The 20308-nt window shown below is 37.2% G+C and overlaps 1 protein-coding gene across 1 annotated transcript in view; it reads right to left on the bottom strand.

Annotated features, from left to right (window-relative positions):
* The window catches only part of EBF2 (EBF transcription factor 2), a 207690-nt gene that overhangs the window by 24212 nt on the left and 163170 nt on the right, over positions 1–20308 (bottom strand). Inside the window, exons 8-10 of the mRNA XM_049769500.1 lie at positions 19874–19991; positions 17832–17962; positions 16854–16980 (exon numbers count right to left, since the gene is read on the bottom strand). Coding sequence (XP_049625457.1) covers positions 16854–16980; positions 17832–17962; positions 19874–19991 — 376 coding nt within the window. The remainder of the gene's footprint in view (positions 1–16853; positions 16981–17831; positions 17963–19873; positions 19992–20308) is intronic.

The following is a 20308-nucleotide window of genomic DNA, read 5'->3' on the forward strand; positions in this document are numbered from 1 at the left end:
TATGTTTTATATGGAATTGCTCCTTTCAAATTTCTCTCTTTTCGATGGGCAGTTTAGCTAAAGTAGAAAGACTTTTCCAATTTTAGATTAATGTTAGCATTTAACACTGGAAATGGTTAGAAATAATTTCATCCATTGGCTTTCCTTGAATGCACTCCAGTTCTTCTATTCCTACCTCTCCAGTCATGCCATCTCAGCCTGGCTTTGATAATTTGGAAGATAGACATATGTATGATACTATTTTAATTCAAATTGCTTTATATTTCTCTAAAAAGTTTTTATATTTTGACTTTCAGCCACAAATCCATAAAATTTTTATTTGACTTTTAATTTTTTCACTGTATTCTTCACTTTCATGCTGTTGATAAAACCATTTTGAGCTCATTTTAGATTTCCTGTTAAATGTACGTTGAAACATTAATTTTCATGTTTACATAAAAATCCCATGCTTCATCAATTTAGTAACAATAATTTATATTATTAATATTAATAAATTAATATAATTAAATAATATATACTATATTGTATTATATAATATAATAATCAATATTATTAAATATATATTTAAGTGCTTTCTCTGCTAATTTTGACTTTCAAACTTTACATTCTCCATTGATTCAATGTTCTAGCAGCCAGGTGACAGTAGTAAGAATAGTAGTTGAACTGTGCTGATCTCTTAAAATAAGAGAGTATCTTTCTGTCTTCCTCACATGTGAGTGACACCTCTGTTGGCAGAATTGTTAAGCACACTCTACCCCATTCAAGATCAAGTTTCTGCTGTCGCTTGTTCTTGCTCCTTAAGGTTTAGGCAGAGAAAGCCTAGGGGTGGGGGAATCACTGGAATTGGTGAGAGTGCTGAGGCTGTCAAAATCTTTTTTGTTATTTCCTGGACCTGTTCTTTCCCAGGAGGGGAATGACGGAGCTCAGCTCTTAAACATCATCCAAATACAACTCTGTACACACATATGCCACAAAATAGCACAAACATTTTCTAAGCTCAAGCATAAAAACTAGAATTCTTATACTTCTATGGATTTTTTAAAATGTTTTCTGTTATTTTCTAGGAAGGAGGCAGATACTACTGTAAGAACAGTCCACGTATAATTTGTATCATCCTGTAAATCTTCTGCCTTCCAGTTAGTATATAATGTCAGCAATCTTTGAAATGTTTTCTTTAATATAAGGATTTTTAGAAAGTACATTATTTAGTAACAAAAAACTGACGTTATTGCTATTATACTTCACCAAAAGCTCTGTCTTTTACTTGAACACATTTCACTCTTATTATAGCTGTATGATATACTTTCTTTCCCTTTTTAAGATGAAGTTTTTATCAGTAAAGGTAGGAACTGTATCCTGGCTTCTCTTACTCTAAGGTCTCTGTGCAGAACCTTTGACACAGAGAGCTAAAGATATAGTTTCATGCTCCAGAAAAATCTAGCTGTTTCCCTGGGCCTTAAGCTACCCTGTACACTCAGCTACAGAAGTGGAGCTGGTGAAACACAAAACATTGCAAAGCATCTCTGCTACCCTCGGCTTCCTGTCGATTGCTTCCCTTTCCATCCAAGCCTGTTTTTTCTCCACAGCTGCAAGCAAAGAATTACAGCTCTGGGGAGTGAAACTGTGAGCAGGTTGCCTGAGATCTTAGCCATCCCGTGTGGGAGAAGTCCCCATTTGGTATCAATCAGCAAACACAACAGCTGCCCTGCACTGCAGGGCAAACAGCCTCGATGACAAAACAGTCAAAATCAATCATTGCCTCATCTCATTTTAAATACCATTTCATTACCACAAAGTGCTGGTCGCCTTATATGAATAAAATAAAAATTACAGATATAAGTGTGCGCCCATCATGTGACTATAAAAGAAACATTCCAACATCCCACTAGGGAGAAAAATCTCCCACCATTGGCCTCCCCTTGTCTCTATTGGTTTCCTTTCTATTGGCTCTCTTAGTCCCCTAGGCAGATTCTTATTCCCTCTCTCCAGACCTAGTGACTTACCCACTGCCCACTATTATTCCTATTCCTCAGTTTCTCCTTTTGCTTGCAGAGAGAGGAATCGCATGAAGTTGGGCTTCAATGAAATCACAGAAGTGGGTAAGAAGAAGGTGATGATTTCTTTTTATTAGTCTCTCTTGTAATATAGCAAACCACTGTGACACAGGGTAATGTCTGATGTATCTTGTCTGCCCTTCCAGACACATTCTTTCCAAATTATATTTGACTATTGACCATAGTGGATTAGCAATTTATGCTTGAAACCGAGTAAGTAGATTAGGCACCTTCACCTATTTATTTTAGATGGCTGGTTTTTGGCAGCCCCTGCCAGACTTCATAAGCTGTGTAGTGCTTAGGAAGTTGATGATGGCAAAGTGAACAGTATCTAAAGGGAGAAAATAATATACATACCTATATGATTTTTCATAATCAAGCACAATGTGAAGTATTGAGCAACTTGATGGTGGTGGGTGTGTATACAGTAACTTTGTCCATCATTACCATAAACATTAACACTATCATAATCATGGTACCTAAACTATAATATAAATAAAATTAAAATTATGAAATAGAGATTGTTTAGTCATTGTGGGAAGGCCAGTGGCTCCTTCAAACGTACAGCCTTCAGAGCACTGAGGTTAAATTAGACAACTTAGGCTTTCGTTCCATACTGACCAGCCATTATTACATCTATAGATTCAACCTCATTTTGAATCCCAGAAGCTCTTCCTCATCTCTCTGGGTGTTCTCTGACTTTTCAGGTCTGGTGAGAGCCAAGTAAACCTCAATTAGCTAATGAGGGGCCCAAGCCCAGCACCAAGACTGTCCCTACAGGCCCGGCAGATCATTAACCACCATCATCAACCTGAATTTACAACCTCTCTTACCACATGGAGTGCAGAGGTGCTGTGAAGTTCTGCCAACTCTAGGCTGACAGAGACACAGAGAAATGCTGGCAAGGCAAAAAACAGCAAATTAAAACTATGCTTCGATCTATAGGCTCTATTTATCTATGTCTTTCTTTAGTAACATAACATTAAGGTAAAAGGTCATATCCCCACTGAAATATAATTTATATTTACCTTTTATTAAATAATCGTGGCATGGCATAAAGTTAAATATTACAGAAGCTAATCAAGGGGGAATTCAATAGAGAAATCTCAGACATAAGAATTTCGTCTTTGCTATACATAGAATGTCTTAATCCTCCACTGGGAGTCATTCGGGTTTGCTTAAGGAGTTTAATAATACACATTTCAACTGCCACAGAATCTAAATCCCATTTGGATCAGCCCTGGAAAAACTTTCATCAATACCTTGAGATTTCATAATATTTCTCCTGAGAGCCTGAATTTTATGTGCCATTTCTCATTTTGATTGTGGGTATACTACTTGAGGAGACTTACATATCTGGACCCAACAAATAGGTATAAACCGTAAGAAATGCAGCTATTACTTTTACAAGTAAATAGTATTTAACTAATAATATCAACTGGGAACAACTCTCCTTTTCTTAAAAAAAAAAAAAAGCTGGCCAGTGTTAAATATTAAGTTTCCCAGAGGATTATGAGATGTATTAATTTTATATAATTTTATTCTTTCCATAAGATGAGGAACAGAAATCTGATAAAGTTTGTTTTAGTTTATGCCTCTACTTCTGTTTACAAAATTATAAGGGACTCTTGCTAGCACTGAAAAAAGACTGTTGAGTTCTGGACAACCATCAACAAAGATAGCATTAACAATGTAGGCAGGAGGTGATCATGTCTTTGCAAAAAGAGGTATTACTCACAAAAATGACAACATCAAGAGTCAATGGTATTCCTTTGCAAAAATTTGAGAGCAAGTGAATAAGATGATAGGTGAGGGAAGATTTGAGCATTTTGTCAGGTTGTCCTTGGGTATGCAGAAGAGTTACACCACTGACCTACATCTTAGCTTTACACAAATGGAGTAACTATCATCAAGGAGCCAATGATTGCCCACCAACGGCCTATAAATTCTAAACCTTACTGTGGTTCTGCACAAATATGATTTATCTAAAAACAGGATCTTCATTTTAATTATATCATATACTATAAGATCACTCAAGTTCTAACTTTAAATTCTTTTTTTTAATATAATTTTTATTTTAGTTATAGTGGCTTACATATCGTTCACAGTAATATTCCAGGTACATATTTACATTGAATCAGGGGAATTCCCACCACCGAATTGTCCTCCCACAACTGCTCCCATCCTGCCTCCCATATCCTCCACTCTCCCCCAACCCCCAGGGGCTGCTAGAATGCGTGGTCCCTTCTGTGTCTAGTTTATTACTTAGTGGTCTTATAACTGTTTGATCTTGGTGATTCCATTACTGCCCCCTCCAATTGGGAGGAGGGACTAGAAAGTTCAAGTTATGTGGTTTTGTTTGAGGAAGAGAAAGGTAATATAATGGGGTAAAAATTGACTACACCGACTATGAGCAGTCATTCTATCTAGAGGCCCTCATCCTTGGTTTGAGGGACGATGGGGAAAAGAAGAAGATGAGACACCACAACAGTTCAAAAAGAGGAATCAAATAAGATATCCAGTGAGCACTGCAGCACTAAAAATATGCACCACATAGTTGCCATGGTCTTGAGATAGGAAATATGACAAGGTGCAAAGAGGAAGAGAAAAGAAGAAAGAAAAAGTAAATATATTCTAACCTTCAAAAATAAGATCAGAAAATAATCCTGCTCAAGAAATCTTCTACCTATCTCATTTGACTTCTACATAAATACAAGATCATAATATGGAGTTTGTTATGCAAACAAAGGGAAAACAGATACCAAACCTCTCTGGTCAAAGTTAGTTTTCTGTTGATAGGACTGGAAGGCATACACCAGCCTAGCAATGGGAAGAACTTAGTCATACACATGCTAGCCCTGCTTCAAGCCAATAGAGTTTCTCTAATCTCTTCCCTCACAGTGTCATGCACTCAAAGTGTTTTGATCCTACAGATTCACTTCTGGGAAGTTTACTTTCTTTGTGCTATGACTTTGATCTTTCACCTCATATACTTTTCCATACCATGTCCTTGTCCAATCACCTACCGCCTGCATGACTCTTCATGTATCCACTATTCAAGACTTCAATTAGCATCTTAGTGGTCCCAACTTTTTTCATCGCTTTTGATGGTAGTATGGAGATAAAGCTACTCAACTTAGGGTCTGCCTTGGTCCGAATCTGATCTAACACAAACCTTTAAACCCAGGAGAACTTTGGTTTATTCATCTACAAATAGTTGTGCTAAATAGCCTCTTGAAAGATCTTGTGCTTTGTGATTCTTTATTCATTTGCATTAAAAATTTTTTTTTTGGTTTTGGGCCACACCGGTGGTGGTCAGGGGTTACTCCTGGCTGTCTGCTCAGAAATAGCTCCTGGCAGGCACGGGGGACCATATGGGACACCGGGATTCGAACCAACCACCTTTGGTCCTGGATCAGCTGCGTGCAAGGCAAACACCGCTGTGCTATCTCTCCGGGCCCCACATTAAAATATTTTTGAGGAGAGGAGCACTACCAGCAATGCTCAGTGCTTACTTCAGGTACTGAACTCAGTATCACTCCTAGAAGGCCAAGGGACCATATGGAGCCTCGTGTTAGATCCATTTAAACCTATGTTAGACCCATTCGGGCATAGGCACCTAACTGCTGTACTCGCTTTCTCTGAGAAATGCTCTTTTGAAAAGTGTAGATAAAGTAGGGAGACTGTAGAATTAAGTGGTCTTTAACATTTGCTACCTTGAAATCTTTCCCCATATAAATTTGCTTCAATGAAGTCTATGTTCAATGTCATCAATTAAAAAAAAGAACAAAGATAATATAGAAATACATTATTAAGAAGGTCTACCTATGTGTGGATACAGGAAAGAGAACATGGGGTGAGAACGAGCAGTGCACAAGTGAAAGATTAGGCTGAAGCCTTTGATATTTAATTTTAAATGAAATATTAATTTAATATTTAATTATGCTTTGGCTTCAAGAAAAACTGCAGCAGTAAGACAGATTGTTTGAAGAAGGGAGTAATATACATGGTTAAGGAGACAACTGTAAAAATTAAAGATAAATTTCAAGGGTAAATCTAAATGCCACAATGGAGCAGTTATGAATATGCTCATGCTCTCTTTAATATGTATTTAGAATATTATAGCTGAAAGCACTAGGCTATTAAGGGGCTTGAAAGTACCTTGTGAAATAACAGCCTCCTATTCTGGGGTTTCCAATGGAGATATCATTCCTGAGACTCAGCTGAATGATGGATCCAAATTTCCTACGAGGTGTGGGTGAGGCAACTTCCGTAAAACCGCAGGCTACCAGGAGGGCGATTGCTTTAACCTCTTTCCAGAATGGCTAGGGAACAATTGTACTAGGGCCAGTTTTTCATGTCTGAATTGGATATTTTTAACTAAAACTCAGATACATTTCTTAAATGGGAGGGTATTTTTTAGGATATTTCTGTATAAAATTTAAAAAGAAATGCAAAGTGGGATGACCATTAGCATATGCTTGTATGTATGTTTTAGAAGAGGACCCCATGCCTGTACTTAGCGAAAATGCAAAAATGCAGACCTCCTATTTCTCCTCTCAATCACCGCCTGCTCGTGGCAGTAATTTTTCCTGACAATAACCCTTCCTTGCCTATTTATTTTATTTATTTTGTGAGAACAGGGGCTGGTGATTCTCAGCCAACGTGGCTGGCAGGTCAATGTGAAGACTAAAGAATGCAGCATTGTCTGGGTCCTGGTGAACTATGGCTAGGAGGAGGGCAAGTGATTCCGGAAGTCTAACTCCAGCACATTGATCATGACTGCCCCATCATCTTTAGCCTCATTGGTATATACTTTCTCCCCTGAAATTGAACCAGGATATGGAATAAAATGCACTTAGTTTTACTAAAGTTAAAAGAAAAAAAGAAATGTTCATGGGGAAGACGTCTTTGCCATGAAACATTTGGCTTCTTGGTATATCTTGATTAGGCAGGGTGTTTTTTTCAGCTCTGTAACTCAACTGTATGCCTTGAGGAGAACTCCTCTATGGCTCCCTTTGCCACCTGGGGTAGGTGATCTCTTTGGCTCCATCTTCTCATCTTTATACTCACTTTATCCCTTACCCAATTGCATGGTCCATGTTCTCAGGCTCCACTAACATTCACTGTTATCTAAAAAAAACCTCATTTCTAAACTAGACCAGATAGAAAGAGGACTATATGGCAGATCTTTTGAGAATGTAGATTCCCTATAATAACATAACTTACAGTACTGGGTTCTTTCATATTTTGATAGTTATATATATTTTTTAAGTGCAGACTAGTAAGATAAATATATTTCTTCTTATTGGGTCATTAAATGTAAAATAAAGACACAAATCAAGGATTTCAAATTCCACCCCTGTCTAGTTTCTGTTCTAACTTCTCTTAAGTTTTATAGCAAAGTGAAATTCATTTTCCTTTGCCTTCTGCAACTTTGCCATTTAATATGATGATAATTTTGATGACTTCTAGGGAATTTCAAGCACTTCATAGACTCCAAATTGGTGACATTATCCTAATTTTTTTGGGGGGTGGCATACCTGGCTGTGCTCAGGGCTTACTCTTGATTTACACTTGGGATTCACTCTGAGTGTTACTTTGGAGGTCATATGGGGTTGTAGGGATAGAATTGTGTTCAGCAACATGCAAGGCAAATACCCTGTGTGTTATACTGTCTCTCCAGCACCCTTCCTGCTGAAATTTTTAAATTTTCATTATATGATCTGACATCTCTGAATCCTTCATTCATGCTTACTTGCAGAGGATTTTCTACTCTATACTTCCTCTGGTTAATTTCTAGTGAGTGCATTTATTTGTTACATAAAACTACTCAAGGAAGCCAGATGAACTTGGCATAGTACCTTCTAAGAACTGTACTTCTGGCAAGTATCACAGGTTTGCTTTTAAGACTTGAAACAAGGTGGCTAGGATTGTACTTCACTTGGTGACCATAGGTAACAAGAGTCTCTTCTCTTCTATAAAGTGGAGGAACTATTTCATGGGAAAGTTGGTGATTAGATGAACTCATATGTGGTCAACACACTAACTGAACTGTTACCATCACATTTTTAAAAGTTTTTAACAACCAACCAAATACGTATCTCAGACTCTACAAAGAACCATAGAAATAATATTGAAAATGAGAACTCATCTATTCCCATTTCTTCAATGACCAGCCATCAACTCCAGCATCATGATTCCTGTAAACAGTTTATCTTTTATAATTATAGGCAATTGCAATCCCAACACCAAATATCATGCTCCCTTATCCCTACCTACCTACTCACTGCTGCTTGAAGTCAAGAAAAATATTAAGTAACAACATAATCAGCACCCTTAATCTCATTGGGTCTCCCATCGGAAAATTTTCTGTACTACAAGTTCAAAATTTTTTGTGAGGAAACAGAAGGCTTCCTCCTTTATAATTCTCTCCCCTCTCAATAAGCTTTAGCTCTCAAACCAGACAAAGTCAATTGGAATCCTCCTAATAAGCTGTATTCTCATGTGGATCTCTCAATTCCACAGCAGTAGATTGCACTTTAACAAACGATGGTTGAAGGAAAATAGAACTGCAAAGTCACATGTGTGAAGAAAATGTGTTGTTTCTCAGAACGCTGATATTGTTTATGCTGTACTTGGCAGCAACAGCCATGGGGAGCTGATTACTGCATTTTGGCTAATTATACCAGGTAAGTTACATCTAATAAGCATGGGTTTATTATGGTGTTGCACCCTTGGAAACAGGAATCATCAACAATTGGATAATGGATCACAGGATATGTATAGTAGGGTAGGGGTTGAAGAGGAGAGCTTTGCTGGAGTTTCCCTTCCTTCCTCTTGCTCTCTGAGTCTCCCTTCTAGGATGTTCCATAGAATAGTAAAATAATTATACTCATGGTGCAATGAGTCAGTCTCATATAAACTCCTTGATGCCCGGAATACATGTAAGAATGTCTCCATAACAGTCTCAGGAGCAGGACTCAGGTTCCCCAAACTTATTTCTTTGTTTAAAATACAGATTCCCAGACCCTCCCAAAAGAATATGATTTTGGTATATCTGGAATGGGGCCAAGCATGATTTTTATGCTCAGCCAAATTAGGAAAACACCCATGGGTAACAGTGTAATTAGTAGCAGAGCTTTACAGATGAGGAAAATGAGGCTCATGGAGGTTAGGTGACTTGACAAAAGGACAAACACGTCAACAATGGTAAGCCAGCATCTGGAAGTAGCTCTTCAGGTTGTTTAGTTGGGTTCAGTAGGTCTCTGAGATCTCATTCCATCCTGGGTGCTCACTCGAGCCTATGAAGTGACTCTGCAGTATTTCTTTTCATCTGGACTCAAGATTATTTTTTCTCTCTTACCAAGAGTAGAGGATTTTGCCTAGGACTAGCATGGTCTATCAGAGCACTGTTTTGTCCTGAAGCTAAGCCCTGATACTGGTGATGTCAGTTTTCAAAGGCATGATACTTATGACTCAGGGACCCAGACTGACTGGAAGTCAGAGAAGTATCTTCTCTCAGGAAAAGACTAAGCTTCTTCAGGCTGACTTCTTCAGGTGGAGTACAGATAAAAGGTAGAGCAGACTCACTGTCGGTCAGCTGGGGAAGCCCCTGCCTTTGAGTTACCAGACTTATTTCTACTTGCTTGTACACTTTTACTGCTGAAACTGCTCACTCAGTAACAAGAAATAAGAGAGAGATCACTAAAGCCTTTTCTGTGGCACATGTAACCTTCACAGTCACATGGCCACTCTATCAGCTTTTGTGGCATTTTTTCCTGCAGGGAAGGTGCTTAAAGTGATGAGACTTTCTAAAACACAGCACCACATCCCACACTTTTCACCTCTACCAGTTTTCTCCAAGAATGCTTTCCAGAAGCTCTACTGCTTTCCTGGCTAGAATTACTTTCTTGGTCCCAAATGATTAAGTTTATCTCTGTGTTTTAGAATTTTAAATGTGTGATGTGAATGTTGTCATATTTTCTTCCTTTAGCTTTTACTTTAAATATTAGCAAGCAATGGCATAAGAAAAAATTTCAAAAATTAAATAATATCAATAATATCTAGAAATTATTGTTAAGACCTCTGATGTTGCTCATGTACCTTACTTGTTTTCTGGGTGACTATTTTTTCCTTATCAATATAAAAATTGATTCAAACTATTATTTTTAAGCATTAAAAATAGATCACAGATATCTTTATGTAACAAGTTTCACTTAAAAATTACTGTTACTTTTAAGTCCTAAAAAATATTTCTGTGTAAGCATGTTACTTCATTTATTTAATGAGTGCCCTAATGAGTTTTTAAAATGTTTTCCATGTTCCACTAGCTAAAACAGTGCTCCTAAAAACAGCCTTTAGCTGAACTCAATAATTTCCTAAAGAGACATTCTTAAAAGTAGAACTATTTGACCAAAATACAACCTTTTAAAAAATATTTGTATTTATTTATGTTGATTTTTGGTTCACATTCAGCAGTGCACAGGATTTATTCCTGGCTCTGCACTAAGAGATAATTCCTGGTAGAACTTAAGGGATGATGTCAGATATCTAGCATCAAACCCTAGTTGGCTGCATGCAAGGAAGCACCCAAACGACTATACTATTGCTAGGTAAGTGCTACCAATGGTCTCCTAGAGCTATTTATCATCCTATAGTTCTGTTTAGAAAGCATTTGCTGCAGTGAAAGATTTGTAATGCACTTTGGTCACAATAAAAATTAAAAATTAAAAATAAAAAAAAAGGATTTGCTTTCAAGGGCAAGAGAGAGAACTCTCTGAGCTAACACATGCTTTGCAAGTGGAATTCCCAGCATTGGGGCATAGAGCTGGGTGTAGCTCTGAACACTGCTGGGTGTGACCCCCTAAATAAACAAATAAAAATACTTTACTTCTAATTTATTCTGAGCATTTTCATTTGTTTATTAAAACATCTTTACAAGTTGATAGGAAAAAAAAAACTCTCCGGGTATAGTTGTCTAAATTTGCATCCTTGATTGAAAATTAAAAAAAAAAGTTTATTGTTTATTACTTCATTGTTTTTTCCTTAATTAAGTTCTGTTGCTACTTGCTTACTTTATACTTAGCTATTTTTCTTAATCGTTTTAATTTGTAAGATATCTAATGTTCACCTCTTTATCCCCAATCACAGTGGTTTACAAACAGGATACATGAAACAAACTTGCTGGCTAAATAAAAGAATCATTTTATTTGTAAAATAGCATGCCACAGAAACAAATAGGTTCTTAAGCTGTATTTTTTCTTTTTTCTTTTTAGTTTTGGAGCCACACCCTGTGATACTCAGGGGTTACTCCTGGCTATGCGTGCAGAAATCACTCCTGGCTTGGGGGACCATATGAGACACAGGGGAATCAAATCGCAGTCAGTCCTAGGCTAGCAAAGCAGATGCCTTTCGGCTTGTGCCATCACTCCGGCCCCTATTTTCTTCCCTTTTATATAATTACTTGCACATTGAGGTAGGCAATATTTTTTATTTGATCATATTTGTGCTTTTCTTATTTCTATCTTTGAAGTTTAGATCAGCAAGACTCAAGTAATATTTTCTAGATCTATAAACTTTGACATGTCTACATTTCAAATTAAAATTATTACATTTAAATACTTCTGTTTATGATGTAAAATTAGGAATAGCACCCTGTTCCTTAATTTTTGTTTGTTTGTTTTTGGGTCAGACCCAGAAGCGCTCAGGGGTTACTCCTGGTTCTATGCTCAGAAATCGCTCCTGGCAGGCTCAGAGGACAATATGAGATGCCGGGATTCGAACCACCAACGTTCTGTATAAAAGGCCTTACCTCCATGCTATCTCTCTGGCCCCTTCCTTAATTCTTAATTCATTAACCCAATATAATTTGCTAAAGATTACAATTTCTCCACATTGATATCATTGGCTCCACACCTATGCAAATTCATATGTATTTATGTAATGCATATGTACTCAAAACATTTATTTTTAAATCTTCTCTTCATTCACATGACATTTTTGTAAGTTCCTGAAAAGCTCCATATTCTTTTAATTACTGAAACATAAAATAGGTTTTAATGTCTGGCAAGAGAAAAATCCTCTCATTTTTTTACAATGAGACCTCTGATTTCAGCACCTTTACTTTTCCAGGTATACTTTTAGAATGTTTCCTAAATATTTCATTGGTACTTTGATTGGCATTGTGTTAAATTTAATCATTAATTGACATCTTTGCAATATTAAATCTTCTCACCTCTCTCCCAGCTGGAAGTATTTTGTCCTTCCTCTGAACTCCCTTAGCACTTCATACCTTTTAAAAAATCACTTTCTAAACTATACCCACCCAATTTTTCAAACCTGAAACTTGAGAGTTGTCCCCTCCCCTCCCCTCTCCAACCTTCACCCCATCCAATCAATCATCAAGTCCCGTCAATGCTACCTCCTAAATTTTATCCACTTCAGCCTGTCCCCACTACTGACTCTCTGTCCAAGCTGCCATCATTTTTGGCCAGAGTCACCATGTTGGCCTCCAACTGAACTCCCTGAATACACTCTGGCTTCTAAACTATTCTCTACCAGTATAACAAGAATGATCTTTTATTCTTTTTTCATAAGAGCCTTGGGGGTCCAAGTTTTTTCATTGAAAATCTCAAACCTAGATGCAATACTACATGGGCTCAGCAATTACACCTGATGGTACTTGGTGGTCTATGTAGTACCAGATATCTTGTGCATGCATTCTATCCTTTTGAGAGCTCTCCTTGGTCCCAAAAATATGCCTTTAAAGGACAGATCTATATTATCCTTCAGTTTAAGACTAGTCAAGTATTTTGAGGGAAGAGTCTAAGAAAAAGGCCCTGACTTCAACATTCCTTTCCTAGTTCAAATTCAACCTCTTTTCAACTCATACACAATAACTACAAGTATCTCCCCATTGTCTATATTACTTATATTTCACCTCATGACCCTTGTATACACTCTTTCCTGTCACTACTGTTCTTAGCCTTACCTATCATCTTAGATGAAGGTAGATTTCCTTAAAACATATCTATTACATATATACTGATATATATGTCAGCATTCTAAATAACTCCTTCTTAGTGAATTTACACTTATAATTTTTGTTCAAGTTAGTCTCCATAATTTTAGAAAATGCTAATAAGAATATTAACAATAAAGTATTTTAATAATAAGATAGAATCACACTCTATCCCAACTGCTTTATACACATAAGTGTTTTGATACTTGAGTTGGACTAGCTCTTGTTAAATTTTTAGAAAGTTTTGTGAGCATGTTGATGTCACAAAATCAACATGAGTTAGCATACTGTTAGCTTGAAATCATCCATAATGAGAACATTTATTTGCACCTTAGAAATCAGCAAATACTACAAATCACTTTTTCCCTCCCTTTCTAACACCCCATATCTTTTTCCTGGAAAGCCTATTTTAAACCTTTATTAGTTCACTACTGCTTTTTCATGCATCACACCACATCTGCAACACAAGTTTTATGAGGTAGGTATACCATTCCAGAGGTGGGGAAACTAAGAGGTTAATTCACTTGCTAAGATGTCAGGGCTATTTAGTAGTAAGCCAGGCTGTGAGTCAGGTCATTTGATCTGAGGGTGTGAGCAGTTCATCTTTACATCACTGTACCAGAATGTGGTGGAAGGAAGATTCTTTCTGGCCTAATTTGCAGCATTTAGTGTCCACAGCACAAGGCACACAGTCCTGGGCACAGCTGGAATGCTTAATCAGTTACCACTTCATAAATAACTCATCAATATCTCAACACATCACAAACCATATTATTAAATAAAAGACACCAGGTGAGAGTGCCCAAAGCCTGAGTCCTTGTTCTAATTCTATCTTAAATTCAATAACTGAGCAAGTCACTTCTTCCTGTGGCATCTTTTTCTTATCTGCAAGAGAAGTTCGACAAGTGGATCCTCAAGGTCTCACATTTTGAAAGCTTTTATCTGAATTTACATGTAATATGAAATATGTTATTTTCCCAATCTATGTGAGCTCATCTACTGAACTCTGGATTTCCATTAACTTACACTGGAGCCCCTGCTATTTTGTCTGGAAAGTTTCTGCTTTGCTTTTGAAATGTCATTCTTTTGTCATCTCCTCTGGGAAGATCTCACAGATTACCCAAAATTAGTCTCTCCCTAGGGTTTCCCTGTTCCTACAGCCCTTTATGCCTTTCTATCTCTTGTGGGACTCAACCCAGTTGTAATCCATGAGTGTCTCTCTCTCCCATTCTAGAATTTCAAATTGCTAGAATCTTACCAATTTCATTGATTTTATGCCCTGAGCATAACTTGGAACAAATGTGTATTCAATGAATATATGGATTACTCTGATACTTGATCCTGTCTTCAGAGTTTCAAATCTAATTCACCCAGGATCCAATACAGGCATTAGTGATTTCCACCCCCATGATAATTTCTCCATTGAATATGTATTTCTCACAAAGGTCTTCCCTCTCATTTTGCCCAAAGTCCTACTTCATTCTCTCTCCTTTGCTTATAATTATGTTCTTTGTTTCCTGTTTTCTCCCTCTATAGTCTAAGTTTTATTAAGAGTAGAAATTTTTACAAGCCAACTATCCTCATGGCAATAGCCATTTTACAATTCTGTGTACAATAGGCAAGATCTGGAAACAACCCAAGTGTCCAATAATAAATGAGTACATAAAGAAGTACTAAATATACACAGTGGAACACCATGTGGCTCAAAGAAAAAAAAACGAACTTTTTGCTACAATGTGGATGGAACTGAAATGAATCATACTAAGCAAAATAAATAATAGGGAAAAGATGAACTTGTACATATGTAAAATACAAAGAAACAAAGTAATAAAATAGACAAAGCCAATAAATTCCTTGAACTTTGAATGAAAATGGCATGAGGTAGGGTTAGAGGGATATGGTGGAGAAGAGAGGGGTGTAAAAGAAGAGAATACTGGGATCGGAGAGATAGCATAGAGGTAGAGTGTTTGCCTTGCAGCAGAAGGATATTGGTTCGAATCCCGGCATCCCATATCCCATATGGTCCACCGTGCCTGCCAGGAGCGATTTATGAGCATGGAGCCAGGAGTAACCCCTGAGCACTGCTGGGTGTGACCCAAAAACCAAAAAAAAAAAAAAAAGAGAGAGAATAGTATAGTGGATTATGGTGAAGCCATAATATTACTCCATTGTGGTGTCATATAATTCAAAGATCTGTGAACGCTCTAGAATATAATATATAATGCTTCCTCAATAAACACATAAATATATACATTTTTAAAAAAGAGTAAGAGTCTAGTGACTTTATCTGACTCACTTTCATAACCTGGAATCTACAGTCATAGTAGTCTGTCTATTCATTTGAATAAATAAATAACCAATGTCTCTTCAGGAACTAGAACAGTAATTAATTTATGGCTATCGGTAAGCAAAATAGTAACAGGCCAAATGTTGGGTTACATTTGCCAAAACATAATCAATACACATATTTAAAAAATAAAAATTTAGGGGCCAGAGAGATAGCATGGAGGTAAGATATTTGTCTTGCATGCAGAAGGACAGTGTTTTGAATTCAAGCATCCCATATGGTCCCCTGAGCCTGCCAGGAGTGATTTTTGAGCATAGAGCCAGGAGTAACCCCTGAGCGCTGCTGGGTGTGACCCAAAAACAAAAGCAAAGTAAATAAATAAAAATAAAAATTTAAATGCATCTAAAGTTTACCCTCTCGTATGTATGCCTAACTGAGACCTGGTCAACCAGTATAATAAAACTAGGCTGCATACAAAGTAGATAATAAAAATACATTATAGAAATTTGCAACATGCCTGATTACTATGTACATATAAATATATTTCTTTGTTTTATATGTATATTCTCTTACAAAGTACAGTATGCTCTTGATCTTCCTACCTTCTCTTGTACCCTAAGTCAGTTTTATATAAGATCACACTTTCAAGTTACTTTGTCTTGCATAGGAACATGCAAATATAGCCTTAAATCTTTCCAATGCCCAAATGCTCATGTATGACATTTAAATAAATTATAATTGTGGTAAAACACACATAGCAAAATTTATCATCTTTTTAATTTTAGATGTTCACTTTAACAATTTTAAGTATATTTACACTGTTGTGGAATCAATTTCTAGCACTCTTTCCTACAGAAAAATATGAGAACTACATATCTGTTTCAAACAACCACCTCTCTTCCTGTTCCCACTAACCCTAGTAAATACCTGACTCTATGAATAGACTGATCTATGTCATAAAAGTCTTTTAAAAATATTTCAGTCCAACAGGCTAAGTTCTGGTGTAAGTTTTACCCAAAAGCATCGTCACAACTACTAAACCAGTTCTATCTCCTCCAAGTATGTGTTCACTTCCCCTCTGGGCCTTTACACACAGAAGTTGGAACATGCTCTTTGTTTTGTTTTCTTGGGTTTAGGTGTTTGGAGCCATATCCAGCAGCACTAGGGCTTACTCCTGACTCTGTGCTCAGGGTTCACCCTGGTAGGGTGTAGAGGTACCAGAATGAAAGTTGGGTCTGTGTATGCAAGTCAAACATCCTACTTGTTATATTATCTCTCCATCCCAAACATTGGAACATTCTTACTTCTCCTAGGGTAAGCTTAAACTATTTGCAAAAACACCAATTTAGTGTTGAATTTATAATTTCTTGGTCAATCTACCTTCTAACAGTAAGACTTAGGAAAATGAAAAAGATTATATCGTAAAGAGAGTGGGAACCAGAACAGTTTTGAACCAGGAGTCATTCTCTCTTGGAATTGTCTCACCCACCTGTATAAATGAATCGCCCTGGAGCTCCTTTGCAGAACTGTTTGGATTTATAAGATAATGTCACTTCCACTACTCCAGGAATGTGTCGAGGAGGAGTCTGCACTCTGATGGCATGAGGGGTAATTAGCTGAAAAATGAAAAGGGAGGAAGATAAAAATACCCATTAAACAAGTTATCATTGAGAATACTGAGGACATGCTCATCTCTCAATACTATTCCTTTGGTAAACTGCCTTTGCCCCTATTTCCCACATTTCTCTCTGTCTCCCTTTCATGTTTCATTCTTCCAACTCAATCAGTCTAGGTCTTTTCATTCCTACCAGCACAGCTCAAGTCTGTTCCTATCCCCAGAATCATATTCTCCCAACCCCTACTCAATTTCTATACTCATGTATCAATTTGACAACTTTCCTATCTAGCAGTGCTTATACCTGCCTTTCTATAATATCTTACTTTTTATCTTATAAAAGTAGAAGGCATTCACTCAAAAAAACTGAAAATTACAGAAAACTATTAGCATAACATAACCCAGAAACAACTGATATTAATCTTTGGCATGCTTCCAGTACTTTTCTATAGATGTGTGTTATATAATTAGACTTTACATCTGTAGACACTGGTTATAATTCTTTTCACTTAGCATTTTAGCATAAACATGCTCCATTCTTCTATATTACTGGAATGATTTTTCAAAATAAAAGTTGTTATTGCATAATATTATTTATCATTTACTTAATCATTCTCCCTGTAACCAATTTCTTGGTGTTTTATGATTTTCATAATTATAAATAGTACTAAATAAATACTTAACTTTGAAGCTATCAACACCTATATTAAAATTGTGGATTAAATAATTTTTAAACCTAGTGCACTACTCAGTCAGGTATCACATAATCTGCATTAATGCTGATGATCCAGAGGTTAGTATTTCCCCAGATCCAAATAATCTTTGGGTGAAAGAAATTTCTTCTCTTCCTACCTCACTCCATACAAGCATGGTGCCAAATACCACTTGGAGGCCATCAAAGAAGTTGTCTCCAATGATGATGACCATGGCTCCTCCTGTGGTCCAGCCTTCACTTGGACTAATGGCTTTGATGCAGGGGGTAGCTAAGAAGAGAAAGGGAATAATCAAGTAGGTCTGCTCTTTGGTGTTTAAATTCAGAATTTTGGAAATGTGCTGTTCTAAAAAAAATTGTTCATTTAAGAAGCCCAAGTTGTATCTTGCTGACTTGACACTATTTACTAATTGGTTGTTAGTTTTCACCAGGTCATTAAAGCCTAAGGAGCTGACCATTATGTAGGAAAAAGTGGAACATTTAGCTAATTGTGTAAAGGGTGTTTTAAAAACTTTGTGGTTTTTTTTTTCTGATATTTTTATAAGTTGATCGCACTGGGAAATGTGTAAATCCCCTTTCTCTCCCCACCTACTCTGGTCCCAAGATGTTAAGATTTACAAGGCTTACTAATGTGCTAAAGAGAAGAGAAAGTAAAAGCTATCCTAGTTGGCCTTTTAAAGTTCTATCAAGAGATAATACCTAATCACTTTCCTATCTATGTAGGAAGAATTTCTCTCCTTTTCCATATGCTCCAGACCTCTGGACTTGACATCCCAATAGGAGCCCAATATGGTTTTCAGACCATAACTAAAGTCAATCCATCACTCCATTTCCAAAGTTGACAGGGTCAAAGGTGGAGGAGAACTTTGGCAGGACTCCAAAAACATGAGCCCCCTTTGAACAGCCAGTCAATCACATCCAATCAGTCAAAAGAAACTGGATGGGTTCCTAGTTCTGAACCTTGGGATTTTCTTCTCCCCTTTCAGTGCCCACTGTGGGAGAATTAACACCACTCCAAATTCTTTACTGATTCAATCATTTTCTTTCAGTTCATTAATTCCTATTTAAAGTGATACAAGACTCATTTTAAGAGCTGAGTTGAGGTAGAGGCAGGTGGGTAGCATACAGCAAAATACACTAAAATAGGAACTATTTCTACTATATTTTTAATTCTATTTTTCATTCTATTTTTGTCAACATCTTCCATCAGTTGGAAAGGGTAAAAGAGAGAAGAATTTAGTTGGAATTTATACGTTTGTCAGTTATAGTAACATAATATATTTTAATTTGGGGGGACAGCTTGAAGTTTAACAGTTACCACTATTTCTAATTACTTTAATGCACTTGGAAAACTACCCAGAGCAGATCATGATTTCTTCTTGTCCAAGCAAACAAAAATCAATTAGTGTCAGTTTTATTCTGCACATTGTTTTGTTTTGCCCAGAATCTGTTTAAGGGCACATCTGACACTTATTCATACATGTCTGGCACTGTAATGTTCCTGTTTAACTAAGATGTCATAGGCCTACATTCATCTGAAAAGCCATTCTAGAAAAAAGGAAAACAGAGGACTGCCTGAAGAGAGAGAAGCATAAGTTTGAGAGGGCTGAACATTGGCTGGGAGATTGTACAACTGGGTCGGGAGGCTATAAAAGAGTGTCAGGAGTCAGTGTTTACAACTTTTTTTGTTTGTTTTTGGGCCACCCTCAGTGACGATCAGGGGCCACTGCTGGCTATGCGCTCAAAAATCGCTCCTGGCTTGAGGACCACATGGGATGCCAGGAGATCGAACCATGGTCCTTCCTAGGTCAGACAAGTACAAGGCAAACACCCTACCACTGCACCACCATTCCGTCCCCTACAACTTTATTTTTTTGTTTGTTTTTGGGGTCACACCCGGCAGCGCTCGGTGGTTCCTCCTGGCTCTATGCTCAGAAATCGCTTCTAGCAGGCACAGGGGACCATATGGGGTGCCGGGATTCGAACCACCATCCTTCTGCATGAAAGACAAATGCCTTACCTCCATGCTATTTCTCCGGCCCCACAACTTTATTTTTAAACCACGTGATTTTATGGATTTTATGGACTCCTTTTCCAAGATAAACTCTTGAAATTCAAATAATGAAATTGTGGAGAACCTCACTTGTCTGCCATTTTCTGTGCTAACAACAGACATCCCTACCTTCTGAGGGGTCCAGTCTCCTTGCTCTCCGTCCATGTTTAGAGTTGTTATGAACAAACATGTTGTCAGAAACAGCCAGTACATGTCCATCCACATTCACTGTTGTGGACAACACAACCTGCATATTAGAAGTAGAAGATGGTGAAAGTAAAGTTAGTGCCACATAGAATAGCAAATATACCAGAATTTAGTTTGTCCAAATGCCTATCCATATGGCTACTGCAAGAAGGGAAAGAACTCAAGGACAGTATATACCCTCAGCATCTCCACAAGTGACCATCCTCTTGTAATTATAACAGAACATAATACAAAAAAGAGGCTGCCCAAGGCCTCTATGTTACCGCATACTCAAACTGTACTCAGAGGTTCAGGCCATCTAGTAGCTGGTTTCAGAAACCTCCTACTCAATCAAAAAGGACTTGAGCAACTATTCCA

The sequence above is a fragment of the Suncus etruscus genome, chromosome 3 (assembly GCF_024139225.1).
Source record: "Suncus etruscus isolate mSunEtr1 chromosome 3, mSunEtr1.pri.cur, whole genome shotgun sequence".
Classification (NCBI taxonomy): Eukaryota; Metazoa; Chordata; class Mammalia; order Eulipotyphla; family Soricidae; genus Suncus; species Suncus etruscus.